A 22,140-nucleotide genomic window follows, 5' to 3' on the forward strand; every position below is an offset into this window, starting at 1 on the left:
ATGGAATCAATGTAAAAGCGTGCCCGACCAAAAGGGCCACGTTACTAGACATAGGCCATTATGTTCCAAAAATAGCCATGAGCCGAAGCAACACTACACAGTAGCAGACAGAATCACAAACAGGATTATAAACCCCCCTGTTCAATAATCTCCCTCAGGAGATATTAACCCTTAATTCCTAGATACAAAAAGGAGCCTCAATGAGACCCTATGTTAAAGTTATCCCCGAAAGTATGTAGCCCCTCTCGGATAAACAGGTGAAATTACAATACATCCATGTTGAAAGTAAAATGAAACGATCTTACTGGAATCTACACCGTTGAACAGGAACACGGCCCTTCAAGAGTGACTGATAGTGGCGTTGCTTGGACTTGAGAAAAAAAAGCAGGCAGCAAAACTTGTCAACGCTGATTGCTTGTGGAGCTGTAAATATGAGTCGGGATGATTTCGCAGAAAGACTCTCCCTGCATCTCCGTACTCTAACTTTCACTCATGCTCTCACTGAGAGGCTGAAAGGACTACTTAAAACTCCAGTCCCATGCCGAAGAGTAATACCCTCCATAAGAGACTATCGAGAACTTCTGACACTTTTCTGCCAACCATCTTGGACGAAAGGCAAAGAATGACTGGGGGATGAGGGAAGTGGGAGGAGTATTTAAGCCTTTGGCTGGGGTGTCTTTGCCTCCTCCTGGTTGCCAGGTTCTGAATTCCCAAAAGTAATAAATGAAGCTGTGGACTCTTTCAATTTATGAAGAAAAACATAATTTATGCTTACCTGATAAATTTATTTCTCTTGTGGTGTATCCAGTCCACAGATCATCCATTACTTGTGGGATATTCCCCTTCCCAACAGGAAGCTGCAAGAGGATCACCCACAGCAGAGCTGTCTATATAGCTCCTCCCCTAACTGCCACTACCAGTCATTCGACCGAAGACAAGCAAGAGAAAGGAGAAACTATAGGGTGCAGTGGTGACTGTAGTTTAAAAATAAAAAACACCTGCCTTAAAATGACAGGGCGGGCCGTGGACTGGATACACCACAAAAGAAATAAATTTATCAGGTAAGCATAAATTATGTTTTCTCTTGTAAGGTGTATCCAGTCCACGGATCATCCATTACTTGTGGGATACCAATACCAAAGCTATAGGACACGGATGAAGGGAGGGACAAGGCAGGCGCTTAAACGGAAGGCACCACTGCCTGCAAGACCTTTCTCCCAAAAATAGCCTCCGAAGAAGCAAAAGTATCAAATTTTAAAAACCCATGTGGAAGCTACCGCTCTAGTAGAATGAGCTGTAATCCTTTCAGGAGGCTGCTGGCCAGCAGTCTCATAAGCTAAGCGTATTATACTCCTTAGCCAAAAGAAAGAGAGGTTGCCGAAGCCTTTTGGCCTCTCCTCTGTCCAGAGTAGACAACAAACAATGCAGATGTTTGAAGAAAATCTTTAGTAGCTTGTAAATAAAACTTTAAAGCACGAACCACGTCAAGATTGTGTAAAAGATGTTCCTTCTTTGAAGAAGGATTAGGACACAGTGACGGTACAAGAATCTCCTGATTGATATTTTTATTTGATACCACCTTAGGTAAAAAACCAGGTTTGGTACGTAACACTACCTTAATTGCATAAAAAATGAGATAATGGGAATCACATTGTAAAGCAGATAAGTCCGAAACTCTTCGAGCCGAGGAGATAGCTACTAAAAACAGAACCTTCCAGGATAAGAGCTTAATATCTATGGAATGCAAAGGTTCAAACGGAACCCCTTGAAGAACCTTAAGAACTAAATTTAAACTCCAAGGCGGAGCAACAGGTTTAAACACAGGCTTGATTCTGACTAAAGCCTGACAAAACGCCTGCACGTCTGGAACCTCAGCCAGACGTTTGTGCAAAAGAATAGACAGAGCAGAAATCTGTCCTTTTAAGGAACTAGCTGACAAACCCTTCTCCAATCCTTCTTGGAGAAAAGATAATATCCTAGGAATCCTGACCTTACTCCATGAGTAACCCTTGGATTCACACCAATGAAGATATTTACACCATATCTTATGATAGATTTTCCTGGTGACAGGCTTTCGCGCCTGTATTAAGGTATCAATGACCGACTCGGAGGAACCACGCTTTGATAAAATCAAGCGTTCAATCTCCAAGCAGTCAGCCGGAGAGAAATTAGATTTGGATGGTTGAAAGGACCCTGAAGTAGAAGGTCCTGCCTCAGAGGCAGAGTCCATGGTGGAAAGGATGACATGTCCACCAGATCTGCATACCAAGTCCTGCGTTGCCACGCAGGTACTATCAAAATTACCGATGCTCTCTCCTGTTTGATCTTGGCAATCAGACGAGGGAGCAGAGAAAATGGTGGAAACACATAAGCCAGGTTGAAGGACCAAGGCGCTGCTAGAGCATCTATCAGAGCTGCCTTGGGATCCCAGGACCTGGATCCGTAACAAGGAAGCTTGGCGTTCTGGAGACGCCATGAGATCCAGTTCTGGTTTGCCCCAACGTTGAATCAACTGTGCAAACACCTCCGGATGGAGCTCCCACTCCCCCGGATGAAAAGTCTGACGACTTAGAAAATCTGCCTCCCAGTTCTCTACTCCTGGGATATGGATAGCTGATAGATGGCAAGAGTTAATCACTGCCCATTGAATTATCTTTGAAACCTCCAACATCGCTAGGGAACTCCTTGTTCCCCCTTGATGGTTGATGTAAGCTACAGTCGTGATGTTGTCTGACTGAAATCTGATGAACCTCACTGCCGCTAGCTGAGGCCAAGCCTGAAGAGCATTGAATATCGCTCTTAGTTCCAGAATGTTTATTGGAAGGAGTGCCTACTCCTGAGTCCACGACCCCTGAGCCTTCAGAGAGTTCCAGACTGCACCCCAGCCCAGAAGGCTGGCATCTGTTGTTACTATTGTCCAATCTGGCCTGCGGAAGGTCATACCTTTGGACAGATGGACCAGAGATAGCCACCAGAGAAGAGAATCCCTGGTCTCTTGATCCAGATTTAGTAGAGGGGACAAATCTGTGTAATCCCCATTCCACTGACTGAGCATGCAGAGTTGCAGCAGTCTGAGATGTAGGCGGGCAAACGGAACTATGTCCATTGCCGCTACCATTAAGCCGATTACTTCCATACACTGAGCCACCGAAGGGCGAGAAGTATAATAAAGAACACGGCAGGAATTTAGAAGTTTTGACAACCTGTCCTCTGTCAGGTAAATCTTGATTTCTACAGAATCTATCAGAGTTCCCAGGAAGGAAACTCTTGTGAGAGGGGATAGAGAACTCTTCTTTTCGTTCACTTTCCACCCATGAGACCTCAGGAATGCCAGAACAATGTCCGTATGGGACTTGGCAATTTGGAAATTCGACGCCTGTATCAGAATGTCGTCTAAGTAAGGGGCTACTGCTATGCCCCGCGGCCTTAGGACCACCAGAAGTGACCCCAGAACCTTCGTAAAGATTCTTGGTGCCGTAGCTAACCCAAAGGGAAGAGCCACAAACTGGTAATGCCTGTCTAGGAAGGCGAACCTGAGAAACCGATGATCTTTGTGTATCGGAATGTGAAGATAAGCATCCTTTATGTCTACGGTAGTCATGTATTGACCCTCCTGGATCATAGGTAGGATGGTTCGAATAGTCTCCATCTTGAAAGATGGGACCCTGAGAAATTTGTTTAGGATCTTGAGATCTAAGATTGGTCTGAAGGTTCCCTCTTTCTTGGGAACCACAAAGAGATTTGAATAGAAGCCTTGCCCCTGTTCCTCCTTTGGAACTGGGTGGATCACTCCCATAACTAGGAGGTCTTGAACACAATGCAAGAATGCCTCTCTTTTTATCTGGTCTGCAGATAATTGTGAGAGATGAAATCTTCCTTTTGGGGAAGAAGCTTTGAAGTCCAGAAGATATCCCTGGGACACAATTTCCAATGCCCAGGGATCCTGGACATCTCTTGCCCAAGCCTGGGCGAAGAGAGAAAGTCTGCCCCCTACTAGATCCGTTACCGGATCGGGGGCTGATCTTTCTTAGAGGCAGCAGCAGGCTTCTTGGCCTGCTAACCTTTGTTCCAGGCCTGGTTAGGTCTCCAGACCGGCTTGGACTGGCAAAATTTCCCTCTTGTTTTGCATTAGAGGGAGTTGAGAATAAAACCTTGTTGAATAAACATTTTCTTAAGGTAACCCTCTAACCTTTTATCCATTGGATCTAGGAAAGCACAACTGTCCTCGACGGGGATAGTTGTACGCTTAGCTAGGGTAGAAACTGCTCCCTCCACCTTAGGGACCGTTTGCCATAAGTCCCGTGTAGCGGCATATATTGGAAACATTTTCTTAAAAATAGGAGGGGGAGGAACGGGGGAGGAACGGTATACCTGGTCTATCCCATTCCTTAGTAATAATTTCTGAAAACCTTTTAGGTATTGGAAAAACATCAGTGTAAACAGGCACTGCATAGTATTTATCCAATCTACACAATTTCTCTGGCACTATAATGGTGTCACAGTCATCCAGAGTAGCTAAAACCTCCCTGAGCAACACGTGGAGGTGTTCAAGCTTAAATTTAAATGTTGACATATCAGAATCAGGTTGAAGCATCTTACCTGAGTCCGAAAAAAAAAGAATTTATGTTTACCTGATAAATTTCTTTCTCATACGGTGTGTCCGGGTCACGGCTTCATCCTTACTTGTGGGATATTCTCATTCCCTACAGGAAATGGCAAAGAGAGCACAACAGCAGAGCTGTCCATATAGCTCCCCCTCTAGCTCCGCCCCCCAGTCATTCGACCGACGGTCAGGAGAAAAAGGAGAACCATAGGGTGCAGTGGTGACTGTAGTGTACAAAAACAAAAAATTTAAACCTGACTAAAAGCCAGGGTGGGCCGTGGACCAGACACACCGTAGGAGAAAGAAATTTATCAGGTAAACATAAATTGGTGTGTCCGGTCCACGGCTTCATCCTTACTTGTGGGAACCAATACCAAAGCTTTAGGACACGGATGAAGGGAGGGAGCAAGTCAGGGAACCTAAACGGAAGGCACCACTGCTTGTAAAACCTTTCTCCCAAAAATAGCCTCCGGAAAAGCATAAGTATCGAATTTGTAAAATTTGGCAAAAGTATGCAGAGAAGACCACGTCGCTGCCTTACAGATCTGTTCAACAGAAGCCTCGTTCTTGAAGGCCCATGTGGAAGCCACAGCTCTAGTAGAATGAGCAGTAATTCGTTCAGGAGGCTGCCGTCCGGCAGTCTCATAAGCCAATCGGATGATGCTTTTCAACCAGAAGGAAAGAGGTAGCAGTAGCTTTCTGACCTCTCCTCTTGCCAGAATAGACGACAAACAATGAAGACGTCTGTCTGAAATCTTTTGTTGCTTCTAAATAGAATTTTAAAGCACGGACCACATCTAGATTGTGTAACAAGCGTTCCTTTTTAGAAACTGGATTAGGACACAGAGAAGGAACAACTATCTCCTGGTTAATATTCCTATTGGAAACCAATTTTGGAAGAAAACCAGGTTTGGTACGAAAAACAACCTTATCTGTATGGAACACCAAATAGGGTGAATTACACTGCAAAGCAGACAACTCAGAAACTCTTCTAGCAGAAGAAATAGCAACCAAAAACAAAACTTTCCAAGATAGTAACTTAATATCTATGGAATGTAAAGGTTCAAAAGGAACCCCTTGAAGAACTGAAAGAACTAGATTTAGACTCCATGGAGGAGTCACAGGTCTGTAGACAGGCTTGATTCTGACCAACGCCTGTACGAACGCCTGAACATCTGGCACAGCTGCCAAACGTTTATGTAACAAGACAGACAGAGGAGATATATGTCCCTTTAAGGAACTAGCTGACAGACCTTTCTCCAAACCTTCTTGGAGAAAGGAAAGAATCCGTGGAATTTTAATTTTACTCCATGAGTAACCCTTGGATTCGCACCAATAGAGATATTTCTGCCATATCTTATGGTAAATTCTCCTGGTTACAGGCTTTCTAGCCTGAACCAGAGTATCTATAACTGATTCCGAAAACCCACGCTTAGATAGAATCAAGCGTTCAATCTCCAAGCAGTCAGCTGCAGAGAAACTAGGTTTGGATGTTCGAATGGGCCTTGCACTAGAAGGTCCTGTCTCAATGGTAGCTTCCATGGTGGAACCGATGACATATTCACCAGGTCTGCATACCAAGTCCTGCGTGGCCATGCAGGAGCTATTAGAATCACCGAAGCCTTCTCCTGTTTGATCCTGGCTACTAGCCTGGGGAGTAGAGGAAACGGTGGAAAGACATACGCTAGATTGAATGACCAAGGCGCAACCAATGCATCCACCAATGTCGCCTTGGGATCCCTGGACCTGGACCCGTAGCGTGGAACCTTGGAGTTCTGACGAGACGCCATCAGATCCAGATCTGGAATGCCCCATAGTTGAGTTAACTGGGCAAAGACCTCCGGGTGAAGTTCCCACTCCCCCGGATGGAAAGTCTGACGACTCAAATAATCCGCCTCCCAGTTGTCTACTCCTGGGATGTGAATTGCAGATAGATGGCAGGAGTGATCCTCCGCCCATTTGATGATCTTGGATACTTCTCTCATTGCTAGGGAACTCTTCGTTCCTCCCTGATGATTGATGTACGCTACAGTCGTCATGTTGTCCGACTGAAATCTTATGAACTTGGCCTTCGCTAGTTGAGGCCAAGCCAGGAGCGTATTGAATATCGCTCTTAGTTCCAAAATGTTTATCGGGAGAAGAGATTCTTCCCGAGACCATAGACCCTTAGCTTTCAGGGAGTCCCACACCGCGCCCCAGCCTAGGAGACTGGCGTCGGTCGTGACAATGATCCACTCTGGTCTGCGGAAACTCATTCCCTGCGACAGGTGATCCTGAGCCAACCACCAGAGAAACGAGTCCCTGGTTTCCTGGTCCATCTGTATCTGGGGAGACAAGTCTGCATAATCCCCATTCCATTGCTTGAGCATGCACAATTGCAGTGGTCTTAGATGAATTCTGGCAAATGGGACAATGTCCATTGCCGCCACCATTAAACCTATAACCTCTATGCACTGCGCCAAAGACGGCTGAGCAATAGCATGAAGAACTCGACAAGCTTTTGAAAGTTTTGACTTCCTGACCTCCGTCAGAAAGATTTTCATTTCTGCCGAATCTATTATTGTTCCCAGGAAGGGAACCCTTGTGACTGGGGACAGAGAACTTTTTTCTACGTTCCCTTTCCACCCGTGAGACCTTAGAAAGGCTAGAACAATATCCGTGTGAGCCTTGGCTCTGGGAAGAGACGACGCCTGTATTAAGATGTCGTCTAGGTAAGGTGCTACTGCAATGCCCCGCGGTCTTAGTACCGCTAGAAGTGAACCTAGCACCTTTGTGAAAATTCTTGGAGCGGTGGCCAACCCGAAGGGAAGGGCCACAAACTGGTAATGCTTGTCCAGAAAGGCGAATCTTAACTGATGGTGATTTTTGTGGATTGGGATATGCAGGTATGCATCCTTTAGGTCCACAGTAGTCATATATTGACCTTCCTGGATCATGGGCAGAATAGTTCGAATTGTCTCCATCTTGAATGATGGAACTCTGAGAAACTTGTTTAGGATTTTTAAGTCCAGAATTGGCCTGAACATTCCCTCCTTTTTGGGAACTACAAACAGGTTAGAGTAAAAACCCAGTCCTTGTTCTGTTTTTGGAACTGGGTGAATCACTCCCATTTTGAGAAGGTCTTCTACGCAATGTAAGAATGCCTGTCTCTTTGTCTGGTCTGAAGACAAGCGAGAAAGATGAAACCTTCCCTTTGGTGGAAGGTCCTTGAATTCTAGGAGATACCCCTGAGAGACAATCTCTAAAGCCCAGGGGTCTGGAACATCTCTTGTCCAAGCCTGAACAAAGAGAGAGAGTCTGCCCCCCACCAGATCCGGTCCCGGATCGGGGGCTATCCTTTCATGCTGACTTGGTTGGAGCAGCAGGCTTCTTGGCCTGTTTTCCCTTGTTCCAGCCTTGCAATGGTTTCCATGCTGGCTTGGACTGGGATGCGTTGCCCTCTTGTCTAGAGGCTGTAGAGCTAGAAGCCGGTCCGTTCCTGAAATTGCGAAAGGAACGAAAATTAGACTTATTTTTTGCTTTGAAAGGTCTATCCTGTGGAAGGGCATGGCCCTTTTCCCCCAGTGATGTCTGAAATAATCCCTTTCAACTCTGGCCCGAATAGGGTCTTACCCTTGAAAGGAATATTAAGTAATTTATTTTTGGACGAGACGTCCGCCGACCAAGATTTTAGCCAAAGCGCTCTGCGCGCCACTATTGCAAAACCTGAATTTTTCGCCGTTAATTTCGCTAATTGAAAAGCGGCATCTAAAATAAAGGAATTAGCCAACTTCAGTGCATGAATTCTGTCCATTACCTCCTCATAAGGAGTCTCTTTCTGAAGCGAATTTTCTAGTTCATCGAACCAGAAAGACGCCGCCGTGGTGACAGGAATAATGCACAAAATTGGTTGCAGAAGGTAACCTTGCTGAACAAATATCTTCTTAAGTAACCCTTCTAGTTTTTTATCCATAGGATCTTTGAAAGCGCAACTGTCCTCTATTGGTATAGTTGTGCGCTTAGCTAATGTTGAAACTGCCCCCTCTACCTTAGGGACCGTCTGCCATGCGTCCCTTCTGGGGTCAACCATGGGGAACATTTTCTTAAATATAGGAGGGGGGATAAATGGTACACCTGGCTTCTCCCACTCCTTAGTCACTATATCCGCCACCCTCTTGGGTATCGGAAACGCCTCAGACTGCACCGGAACTTCTAAAAATTTGTCCATTTTGCATAACTTTTCTGGAATCACCAGAGGATCACAATCATCTAGAGTAGTTAGCACCTCCTTAAGCAGGGCGCGGAGGTGTTCTAGTTTAAATTTAAATGCAATGGTATCAGTCTCTGCCTGCTGAGAAACTTTTCCTGTGTCAGAAATTTCTCCCTCAGACAGGCCCTCCCTCACCGCCAACTCAGATTGATGTGAGGGTACCACAGATGAATTATCCCCTGCGTCTGCTTGCTCATCCTCTGTATATAAAACTGAGCAATCACGCTTTCTAGGATAAACTGGCAGTTTGGATAAAAATGCTTCTAAAGAATTATTCATTACTGCCGCTAATTGCTTCATAGTAACAGCCATAGGCGCATCAGATGTACTAGGTATAGCTGGCGTTGACACAGAAGGAGAGGATGATGAGCTATCCCCACTACCTTCATTTGAAGAATCATCTTGGGCAACATATTTAAATGTGACAGTACTGTCCTTTATTTGTTTGGACCCTATGGCACAATTTGCACAAACATTTAATGGTGGAACCACCTTATCCTCCATGCACACAGAACATAGGCTATCTGAAGGCACAGACATGTTAGACAAACCTAGGCAGCTTCTTAACCCCTTAATGACCACAGCACTTTTCCATTTTCTGACCGTTTGGGACCAAGGCTATTTTTACATTTCTGCAGTGTTTGTGTTTAGCTGTAATTTAACTCTTACCCATTTACTGTACCCACACATATTATATACCGTTTTTCTCGCCATTAAATGGACTTTCTAAAGATACCATTATTTTCATCATATCTTATAATTTACTATAAAAAAAATATAAAATATGAGGAAAAAATGGAAAAAACACACTTTTTCTAACTTTGACCCCCAAAATCTGTTACACATCTGCAACCACCAAAAAACACTCATGCTAAATAGTTTCCAAATTTTGTCCTGAGTTTAGAAATACCCAATGTTTACATCTTCTTTGCTTTTTTTTGCAAGTTATAGGGCAATAAATACAAGAAGCACTTTGCTATTTCCAAACTTAGCGCTAGTTTTGGAACACTGATATCTTCCAGGAATCCCTGAATATCCCTTGACATGTATATTTTTTTTTAGAAGACATCCCAAAGTATTGATCTAGGCCCATTTTGGTATATTTCATGCCACCATTTCACCACCAAATGCGATCAAATAAAAAAAAATTGTTCACTTTTTCACACATTTTGTTACAAACTTTAGGTTTCTCACTGAATTTATTTACAAACAGCTCGTGCAATTATGGTACAAATGGTTGTAAATGCTTCTCTGGAATCCCCTTTTTTCATAAATAGCAGACATATATGGATTTGGTGTTGCTTTTTGGTAATTAGAAGGCCGCTAAATGCCACTGCGCACCACACGTGTATTATGCCCAGCAGTTAAGGGGTTAATTAGGGAGCTTTTAGGGAGCTTGTAGGGTTAATTTTAGCTTTAGTTTAGTGTAGTAGACAACCCCAAGTATTGATCTAGGCCTATTTTGGTATATTTCATGCTACCATTTCACCGCCAAATGCGATCAAATTAAAAAAAACGTTAAATTTTTCACAATTTTAGGTTTCTCACTGAAATTATTTACAAACAGCTTGTGCAATTATGGCACAAATGGTTGTAAATGCTTCTCTGGGATCCCCTTTGTTGAGAAATAGCAGACATACATGGCTTTGGCGTTGCTTTTTGGTAATTAGAAGGCCGCTAAATGCCGCTGCGCATCACACGTGTATTATGGCTAGCAGTGAAGGGGTTAATTAGGTAGCATGTAGGGAGCTTGCAGGGTTAATTTTAGCTTTAGTGTAGAGATCAGCCTCCCACCTGACACATTACACCCCCTGATCCCTCCCAAACAGCTCTCTTCCCTCCCCCACCCCACAATTGTCCCCGCCATGTTAAGTACTGGCAGAAAGTCTGCCAGTACTAAAAAAAAAAAGCTATCCTTGATAAAAAAATAAATAAAAAAAAAGGCATATTTACATATGCTGCTCTGGAGGATCCCCCCTTAGCCCCCAACCTCCCTGATACCTCCCAAACAGCTCTTTACCCATCCCCCTCTAACTTATTAGTAGCCATCTTTGGTACTGGCAGCTGTCTGCCAGTACCCAGTTTATAGTAAAACATGTTTTTATTCTTTTTTTAAATAATTTTCTGTAGTGTAGCTTGCCCCCCCCAAAAGACCAACCCACCACCCCCTCCCAGATCTCTTAGATCGACATATATTTACATGTATTTGGCCCTCACTGCCACTTTTCTCCCATCATTTTTCTGTAGTGTAGCGGTTCCCACCCGCTCCCTACCCCCGCGCGCGCACCCGGCGTTCCCGCCCACAATCCCGCCCCCCTCCACATCATACGGCCCATCGATGGCCGCCCACCCGCCTCCCAGACTGGCTCCCACCCACCAACGAAACCGGCCATCGATGTCCGGTACAGAGAGGGCCACAGAGTGGCTCTCTCTGCATCGGATGGCCAAGGGGGGTTATTGCAGGATGCCTCGATGTTGAGGCATCACTGCAATAACCGGAAAGCAGCTGGAAGCGAGCAGGATCTTCATACGTCCTCAGGCGTTAAGTGTATTTTTTTTTGAGGACGTATGGCGTACGTCCTTGGTCGTTAAGGGGTTAATGCAAAAAAAAAGTAATTTTGTACAAAACCGTTACTGTCTCTTTAAATAATAAAGGAGCACACTTTATTACTGTAACGTCAGAAAAACATCAAAGAATTATCCTATTTTTCTGAAATTTTCACCGTAGTGTCTTAAAGCCATGAAAGTATTGCACAACAATTTTTAGACCAATTGACCCTTAAATGCCTAAACCGGAGCTGATAACAGCAATTAACCGGTTAATACACTACAGTCCCCTGCCACAGTCTCCACCGCAGCTTTTACCTTCCTTATGGGTTAACCAACAACGAAATATACCTCTTAGAAGTACTTTTCTAAGCCTCTTGACCTTCCACGTGAAGCTGAATGAACCTTCTGCTGAAAGGCAACTGCGCAACTGAGGCGCGAAAATGAGGCCTCCTCCCACTGTCATCCAGAGTGAAGGGGCCTTTCTGACCAAAATAGGTGTCTAAACGGCTGCCAGGCGCAAATAACATACCCAAAAAGTGTTTTAAAGTTTGAAAAAACACTTGAAAGTCACTTAAACATGTTAAAAAATAAACGACTTAGCCCACAATAGTGTCAACCAGCAGAGAGCCCAAATTATAAGCCTTAATTCTGTTACTGAGTCTAAGAAAATGGCTTACCTATCCCATAAGGGATAACTGACAGTCTTCTAGCATTACTTGGTCTTGTTAGAATAGTGACTGATCATACCTGAAGCAGAGAAGCCTGCAAACTGTTCCCCCTTGAAAGTTCTCTGGTTCAACAATCCTACGTGGGAACAGCAAACAATTTTAGTTACTGATGCTAAAATCATATTCCTCATGAACAGAAATCTTCTTCATTTTCTGTTGCAGAGTAAATAGTACAAACCGGCACTATTTTAAAATAACAAACTCTTGATAGAAGAAATAAAAAACTACAACTAACACCACATACTCTTTACCATCCCCGTGGAGATGCTACTTGTACAGAGCGGCAAAGAGAATGACTGGGGGGGCGGAGCTAGAGGGGGAGCTATATGGACAGCTCTGCTGTTGTGCTCTCTTTGCCATTTCCTGTAGGGAATGAGAATATCCCACAAGTAAGGAGGAAGCCGTGGACCGGACACACCAATGTAGGAGAAATCACCCACAGAAAGAAGCTCTCCTGCCTCAGCTTCTGCATATTGTGAGGGGATATCAGACATAGCTACTAAAGCGTCAGAGAGCTCTGTATTTTTTCTAGTCCCAGAGCTGTCTCGCTTTTCTTGTAACCCTGGTAGTTTGGACAATACCACTGTAAGGGTATGATCCATAACTGCCGCCATGTCTTGTAAAGTAAACGCCATGGGCGCGCTAGATGTACTTGGCGCCACTTGAGCGGGAGTCCCTTGAGCGGGAGTCAAAGGTTCTGACACGTGGGGCAACTTAGTCGGCATAACTTCTCCCTTGTCAATTTGCTCTGGTAATAAATCTTATAAAGACAGAATATGACCTTTATAACAAAGTAAAATCAGTACATTTGGTACATATTCTAAGATCGGGTTACACAATGGCTTCTAAACATAATGAACAAGGAGTTTCCTCTATGTCAGACATGTTTAAACAGACTAGCAATGAGACCAGCAAGCTTGGAAAACACTTTGATAAATGTAAACAAGTAAAAAATAAAAACGGTACTGTGCCTTTAAGAGAAACAAATTTTGTCAGAAATTGAAAAACAGTGATAAAAAGCAGTAAATCTTACGAAATTTTTACAGTGTGTATAATAGACTAACAGAGCATTGCACCCACTTGCAAATGGATGATTAACCCCTTAGTTTCAAAACCGGATCAAAAAAAAGATATAAACGTTTTTTAAGTCACAACAAACTGCCACAGCTCTGCTGTGGCCCTACCTGCCCATATAACGACTTTGAAAGGCACAAAAACCCTTTGTAGAGGTCCTAAGTGTTCAGGGGACTCCTTCAGGGAAGCTGGAAGTCTCAAGCTGCAAAAACTACTGCACGATATAGGCCTGAAATTAGGCCCCTCCCAACCTGTACTCACAGTGAGAGGGCCATAAAAAACTATCCCTAGGCAAAATCTAGCCAGCCATGTGGAAAAAACTGGGCCCCAATAAAGTTTTATCACCAATATGTAGAAAAAAAAATGTTTAAACACTTCCAGCAAACGTTATCTTATTTTCAGTAATGTGAGAAAGTAATAAGAATATTACCTTTTACAGCAAGCATGATACTAGTCGTTATTAAATCACTGTAATCAGGCTTACCTTAAATAAATCCGGTATTAACAGCATTTTCTAGCATATTAATTTCTCTACTAAAATTTAAACTGCACATACCTCATAGCAGGAGACCCTGCACGCCATTCCCCCAGCTGAAGTTACCTCATCTCTTCAGTTATGTGTGAGAACAGCAATGGATCTTAGTTACAACCTGCTAAATCATCAAAAACCACAGGCAGACTCTTCTTCAACTTTCTGCCTGAGGCTAAAACAGTACAACTCCGGTACCATTTGAAAATAATAAACTTTTGATTGAAGATAAACTACATAAATTCACCACATCTCTCTAGCTACTTCTTATCGTGTCTAGAGCTGCAAGAGAATGACTGGTAGTGGCAGTTAGGGGAGGAGCTATATAGACAGCTCTGCTGTGGGTGATCCTCTTGCAGCTTCCTGTTGGGAAGGAGAATATCCCACAAGTAATGGATGATCTGTGGACTGGATACACCTTACAAGAGAAACAGGAGTTAAGAAGCAGCGGTCTTAAGACTGCTGCTCCTTAACTTGTACGCCTCCTCTGAGGCAGTGGACATCAATCTGCCCGATCGCATAAGATCGGGTTGATGGACACCCCGATTGGCCGCGAATCTGCAGGGGGCGGCATTGCACAAGCAGTTCACCAGAAATGCTGTCGGCATTTATCGATGTCCGCTCGCACTTTGTTAAATCGGCCCCCATGTTACTATGTAAATAAGTCAACCGTCACAGCCAAAATTGGAATCCACGTGGATGCATTTCAGTTTTGAATAGAAGCATTTTTGTATGATACATGTATTAGCAAAAATGCTTCTAATAAAAGTTATTACTGTTTTAAAAGTGTATTCAAGAATGCATGGTGCATCAACATTTTATATACAGCACTTGATCAGAGAGCCTACGGTGCTTGTACCAGCTGGTTATGGCTCGATTTGTTAATTGCTGACATGATACAAGCCCCACTAGTGCTCTGAGCAGCTGCAATATTTAAAATGCTGTTGCACTGAGAATATCTAGCTATCCTTCACATGCAGAGAAAAATGTTAACACTAAAACAGCGATAACTTTTTATAGAAACATTTTTGCCAATACATGTACAGTATATTGCAAATATGTTTTTATTCAAATATGTTATTCAGCTATGTGCATTTAAATTTTGACTGGAATAACCCTTTAAGGGATTGTATGCTTTCGATAAGACGGGTCTTGTTGCGACCTGGCCCTCTCTCCTTTTTGCAGGCTTACCTAAATAGCGAGGTCTTGCCGCTGGTGGAGATACTGTGCTATTTAAAATGTCACCCCAATAGAAATACCAACGATGTACAGGGTAAGTCACTGGTGCTTAAAGGGTTAACATACTGCAGGATTAGTTATTATAGACTTATCAGAGATTAAATATTAATGATGCTGTTTTAGGTAAATAATAAGAAATTTATAATAAGGGGGACTTCTAGTGGCTGCCATCTTAATGGTCACTGATCTTCAATCTCCTGCTGAGGCTTTTCAATTTTGATTAAAATCCAGATTCAAAAGGCAGTCCTAGCAATATCTTACATCCCCAGCATAAGCGGCAAGGAGGATGGACTGGAGAGTTATATGTATTTAATTTTGATAACCTATAAGAGGAGAATAGTCTGTGTAAGGTGCCTGAAAAAAACTGTCCCTTCTACTAGTCAGAGGCTAATTATGCATCAATAAGTTGAGACAAGCATATGTCCTGTAGAATGATACACTCATTACGGAGCTCTGAATACTACCCACAAGCAGGTCAGAATTATAAAATGTTGATGCTTTAAATATTTACAAAAAAGTATTAATTTCTGAAAACGCACTAAAAATAGAAACTGTTCTGGCATTATATAAAAACATGCAGTTAAATAAAAGAAAATTAAAAAAGCACTCTTACCAATTCTTTGCGAAGCTGAATAAAAAATTGTTTACACTTAAAAGAAATTTTTACAATCTTCAACCTGTAAAATCAAACAAAAAACACATTAGCTCCATGGACCTAAACGGCAAAAAAAACTTTAATGACTGAATTTAATATAGAAATACAGATTCTGACAACAGATTAGAATCATATGACCATAAGCTCTGCCCACATATCCTATAAAATGTAAGCTTAAAAGGGACACTAAACACCTTGTGATTACAACACATTTCTGTTGTCTTGATGTAAAATAACATTTCAGCAGAGTGTAAACATTTTAAAAACAAATATTTTGTTTTCTAAAATTGTTTTTCAATAGCCAAAATGCCCCACCACCTTTACTTGGAATAGCCAATCCAGTCTTGAGTCTGCAAACACCATTTTTTTAATTAATATAATCTGAGTTTTTTTGCAGTTGTTAGCCACTGAAGCCAATTAGGAATATATATTCACATTGCAAATTGATAAATTTGCAGTGTGCCTTTCAAGCTCTGAGAATTAAAAAAATCTACAATTTTCAGAGCTAAATTACATGAAAAGGAGGCAAAATACATAATGAAAGTATGCTGCAAATTTGTTTTATTACGCATAACCAAATGTTTTTAATGTTCGTTTAATTCTTAAAATAATATTTTGCTAATCCAAGACAATCCTGAAGTCTCCCATATGGTTTGTCTTTGCCACATCTAATGGAAGTGTATTCCATGATTCAACTAGTGTTACCTGAAAAAAAAAGGGCTTCCACAAATTACTCCTGAATCTAATAATCCATTCATTATGACCCATTGTTTTAGTGTTACTCTTTTTTTTTTGGGGGGGGGGGGGGAAGAACCTTCAGCATCAACTTTATTAAGATATCTTTCAAGGTTTCTATCAAATCACCTCTCTACCTTCTCTAAGATGTACATATTTAGGTAAATGATTCTTTCTGGGAGTAGTGGTATTGCCTGCACAACTGTAAACAATACTCAATATGACACATAATTCTAACCATTTAGAATTTAACGGATTGCGTGACAGAAGCACACCAATCATCTTTATCCCTCAGACAGTCAAACTATTATCTCAATCCTTCAGTCATATAAAGCAGCCAATATGGATAGTTGTTGCATGTCCAAGATACATGGCACTGGGTATGGGACTTGGACCTTGCCAATTCCAACTTATTTACCCATACCCTGTTATGATGGCAATGATTATTAATTCAGGGTCCTCCACAGCCGCCTTGACTTGTATATGCTCAAGCAAGCCATTTAAAATCAACACTCAGAGACTATGTTCTATTTTCATGCGGTCCACATAGACTATGCAGGAAGGATCAGCTAAACTCCCACTTGCCGTTTACCCACAATCAACTTAGGCTGCTTCCATGTCAATGCATGAATAATTATGCATTATGACAAGAAGGCAATACTCTCAGGGATGTTGACATGACTATATAACTGTGTAAAAAACAGTAACTGGAAGGAATTTTAATTGGAACAACAGTCAGGATTTTGTATTGTTTTGGACATTTTGCAATGTTGAGCTATTTTTATTTTTTTATATACCGTATGTTTCGTACTATAAGACGCACTCCCCCCCCCCCCTCAAAAGTAAAGGGAAATGTCTGTGCGTCTTATGGAGCGAATGTGATCATGGCCTCCATTTTGTAGTAGGCAGTATAGGCAGTCGCCTTAGGGTTCACCAGCAGGGGTGCTAAGAGCGGTGCCGACTGCCTATGATAAAACATTTTTTTTTTAAATTTTTTTTGTTTTGATCTTGCTTGCAACTAAACTTATTTTACTAATTTCAAGATTCCTGAGTGACACCGCACAGTGACCTGGCTGGCTGGCCCGGCTGCCCGCCCCGGCTATTATTGCTTTTAACTTTAATGTTGGCACCGTGGTGGCCTGTGCACGCCGCACGTGCGTGCGTTGTCAGACTCAGTCTCAGAGTCAGAGTGGAGGACTGGAGCGTGGCGAGGCGGAGCTCACTTGTCTTGCGCAGCTGCTGCGCTGCCTGTCGCTGCCAGTGGCTGACTGAGTCCTGACGTCACTCACTCTGAGACTGAGAGGGAGAAATCTTGTGGGATAAGCCATGGCCGTCTGACATCTCCACGTGAGTCGTGACACAGGCTCACACACTGTCTGCAGCAGCAGCAGCAGCACCATCCATCCATCTGAGCCACGTGAGGTGGTGACTGAGTGAGCCTGCCCGCAGAAGACAGCCGACGAGTGAGGAGCATCCGAGCAGGTAAGAATGGTGGCAGCACTGGTGGGGGTCTCTGAGGAGCCTACATTTCTTGGAATGGGGGGGGGGGGCACTTTATGAGGAGGGGCATATGAATTTATACTAGGATGGGGCCTGGGGGGGGGGTTCTCTCTGACTCTGAGGGGGCCGGAGCTGCCGGGCACACACAGTATGAGTGTGTCAGTGTGGGTGTCATTCATTCAATTAAAAATGACTTCTTCACTAGTTACGGTATTTCCTTCCTGTCCTGATAATTATATTGGCATCAAATGACAGTTGACCTGGCAGCAAGCAGCCAGCACCCAGGTCTGTTAGCACACCTCTGTATCAGTTTGCCAAATACTAACAATGGAATGCTATGTAATGTAATAAAGTGTGTGTGTGTGGGGGGGGGGGGGGGCAAAATGTATCTTCGCCTGTGTGGCCAAAAAACCTAGCACCGGCCCTGAATGTGAAGTATGGTAATTCTTGTGGAATGCTCCAAAATAATAAATTCAAAGGTTCTCTGGTACTACACCATTTGATTAAGAATATTTTTTTCTTGTTTTCCTCCTCTAAAAACTAGGTGCGTCTTATGGTCAGGTGCGTCTTATGGGGCAAAAAAGTATATATTGTGGTTCAATCTTTCTGATGTTTCCATGTGCAAATCCAGATCTTTGGGTGTTGCACTTTCAAACTGATATATCAGGCCTCAAAGAGCAGAATGCTGCAGCTTTCAAACGAATGCTGAATCTGAATAGTCTCCCATGTCTTGTACTGTGCAGGTGTGGAAAAAATGCTATAAAGTAGGCATAATAGAAATATTTATTTTTATCAATTAACAAAATGCAAAGTGAGTGATCAGAAACAAATTAACTCAAATCAATATTTGATGTGACCACCCTTTGTCTACAAAACAGCATTAATTATTCTAGGTACACTTGAACAAAATAAGGAACTTTATAGGCATATAGTCAGTTGCATGATTAAACAATTAGAAGAAACAGATGCTTATGATTATCAATTTAATATGCAGCTTAAAACTCAATAATTAACAAACAGAAAACGCTGTATAGGAGAAATAAAATTGGGTGATGAAAAGCCAAATTCTGCTAACAAGGTGAGGTTGCTGAAAACAGTTTAATGTCAAAAGTCATACACCATGGCAAAACTAAGCATAGAAACAACGAGAAAACAATACTAAGCAACTATGGACACAAACATGGCAGTGCAGAAAAATGGCTGAAGATGCTCTGGACTTATGAGTCAAAATCGAAAATATTTGGTTGTAGCAGAAGGCAGTTTGTTCACCGAAGGGCTGGAGAGCAGTACAAGAATGAGTGAAGCATGGTGGAGTGTTATGTTCTTGCGCTGTGGAAGCGCAAACTAGCTTTCACTATATTACTAGAAAAGGGAAACCAACACAAAATACAGTTGAATAACAAAAGTGTCTATTATGAACTTATTGCAATAACACAAATCAGTAATTGCAATAACACAAATCAGTAATCAGCTGTATGTATTCAAACACTATGGTTACACTGAGCAGTGATTACAGTATAGTAAAACAAGACAGTGATTAAACTATAAACGCATTACTTATCATTTGGTTTCGAATAAGGCATTAATTGCATACAATGGCAAACAGCAGGCATGTGACCACAACTACATGGAGAGTCATCATGTAATCAGTGTAAAACAGGCAGCAAAATTCTGCAGGTGCTGTATGAAACTTCTCTCCAAGATAACCATAGATTCTCCTGCCCCCTATATGCAATTCTAATAATTAAACCACTTTAGAAGGCATGTCTAACATGTCAATCAGATTATTTAATTTAGCAAAATAATAGTGTTTCTTATAATATTCTCATAACTAACTTCAGGTTAGTGCCTGTCGGCACTATAAAAAATAAATAAATATATATATATATATATATATATATATCAAATACACACACACACACACACATACATACTGTATATGTGTTCTCCAAAAGCAAAAGTTTTAATATGAACTGCTAATACATTAGCTTGTTAGATAAAAATATGGAAAAGAGTGGCGCTAATAAAAGCTGAAAAAGGGAAATGAGTATATCAATAACAATTTACAACTATATGTCAATATAAATGATTTAATAAGCTAAAAAAAAATGTATACAATAAATAGACAATATTATTCTTTCACACAAAACATACACTCATGTTGTGGCCACAACTCAAATAAAAAACATATATATGTATAAATAACTCTTAATGGAGTTTTGTAATGAAATCTTCAATGGGCTTATATTACGCTTGAACAAAATAGGCACTTATACACTTATTCAAAAAAGCAAGCACCTTTTAAAGCAAAATATATCAAAGATCGAGACTAACTTGTACGAGCGGAAGGAATACCACAAGATTGTGAGCGATCCAGTTAAACACAGACCCGAGATTCACTTTCAAGTTTTGAATTTAGAGCCGAAGAAAACATAATTTATGCTTACCTGATAAATTTATTTCTCTTGCGATGTATCGAGTCCACGGATTCATCCATACTTGTGGGATATTCTCCTTCCCTACAGGAAGTGGCAAAGAGAGCACCCACAGCAGAGCTGTCTATATAGCTCCTCCCTTAGCTCCACCCCCCAGTCATTCGACCGAAGGCTAGGAAGAAAAAGGAGAAACTATAGGGTGCAGTGGTGACTGAAATTTTTAAAATAAAAATATACTGCCTGTCTTGAATAAACAGGGCGGGCCGTAGACTCGATATATCACAAGAGAAATAAATTTATCAGGTAAGCATAAATTATGTTTTCTCTTGTAAGATGTATTGAGTCCACGGATTCATCCATACTTGTGGAATACCAATACCAAAGCTTTAGGACACGGATGAAGGGAGGGACAAGACAGGTACCTTAAACGGAAGGCACCACTGCTTGTAGAACCTTTCTCCCAAAAATAGCGTCCGAAGAAGCAAAAGTATCAAATTTGTAAAATTTGGAAAATGTATGAAGCGAAGACCAAGTCGCCGCCTTACAAATCTGTTCAACAGAAGCCTCATTTTTAAAAGCCCATGTGGAAGCCACTGCTCTAGTAGAATGAGCAGTAATTCTTTCAGGAGGCTGCTGGCCAGCAGTCTCATAAGCCAAACAGATGATGCTTTTCAGCCAAAAGGAAAGAGAGGTAGCCGTAGCTTTTTGACCTCTCCGTTTACCAGAATAAACAACAAACAATGAAGATGTTTGACGGAAATCTTTAGTTGCTTGTAAGCAGAACTTCAAAGCACGAACCACATCAAGATTGTGCAACAGACGTTCCTTTCTTGATGAAGGATTAGGACACAGTGAAGGAACAACAATCTCCTGATTGATATTCCTATTAGAAACAACCTTAGGAAGAAACCCAGGTTTGGTACGCAAAACCACCTTATCTGCATGGAAAACAAGGTAAGGTGAGTCACACTGTAAAGCAGATAGCTCAGAAACTCTTCGAGCCGAAGAGATAGCTACTACTATAAAACTTTCCAAGATAGAAGCTTAATATCTATGGAATGCATAGGTTAAAACGGAACCCCTTGAAGAACGTTAAGAACTAAGTTTAGGCTCCATGGTGGAGCAACAGGTTTAAATACAGGCTTGATCCTGACCAAGGCCTGACTAAATGATTGAACGTCTGGGACATCTGCCAGACGTTTGTGTAACAGAATAGACAAAGCAGATATTTGTCCTTTTAAGGAACTAGCTGATAATACCTTCTCCAATACTTCTTGGAGAAAAGACAATATTCTAGGAATCCTAATTTTACTCCATGAGTAACCCTTGGATTCACACCAATAAAGATATTTGCGCCAACTCTTATGATAGATCTTCCTGGTGACAAGCTTTCTAGCTTGAATGACCTACTCAGAGAATACACGCTTTGATAGAATCAGGCGTTCAATCTACAAACAGTCAGGACGCAGAGAAATTAGATTTGGATGCGTGAATGGACTTTGAAGGTCCTGCCTCATTGGCAGAGTCCACGGTGGAACAGATGACATGTCCACTAGGTCTGCATACCAAGTCCTGCGTGGCCATGCAGGCGCTATCAGAATCACCGAAGCTCTCTCCTGCTTGATTCTGGCAACCAGACGTGGGAGGAGAGGAAACGGTGGGAATACATAGGCCAGATTGAAGGACCAGGGCACTGCTAGAGCATCTATCAGTACCACCTGGGGATCCCGGGACCTGGACCCGTAACGAGGAAGTTTGGCATTCTGAGTGGACGCCATCAGATCCAATTCTGGTGTGCCCCATAGCTGAGTCAGCTGAGCAAATACCTCCGGATGGAGCTCCC

General features: G+C 42.2%; 1 protein-coding gene across 1 annotated transcript in view; it reads right to left on the reverse strand.

Moving 5' to 3' along the window:
* Positions 1–22,140, reverse strand: part of PTPN4 (protein tyrosine phosphatase non-receptor type 4) — a gene marked incomplete in the record, with an annotated part of 1,345,721 nt that overhangs the window by 738,493 nt on the left and 585,088 nt on the right. Inside the window, 1 exon segment of the mRNA XM_053698088.1 lies at positions 15,586–15,649. Coding sequence (XP_053554063.1) covers positions 15,586–15,649 — 64 coding nt within the window.

This window comes from Bombina bombina, chromosome 1 (assembly GCF_027579735.1).
Source record: "Bombina bombina isolate aBomBom1 chromosome 1, aBomBom1.pri, whole genome shotgun sequence".
Lineage (NCBI taxonomy): Eukaryota > Metazoa > Chordata > Amphibia > Anura > Bombinatoridae > Bombina > Bombina bombina.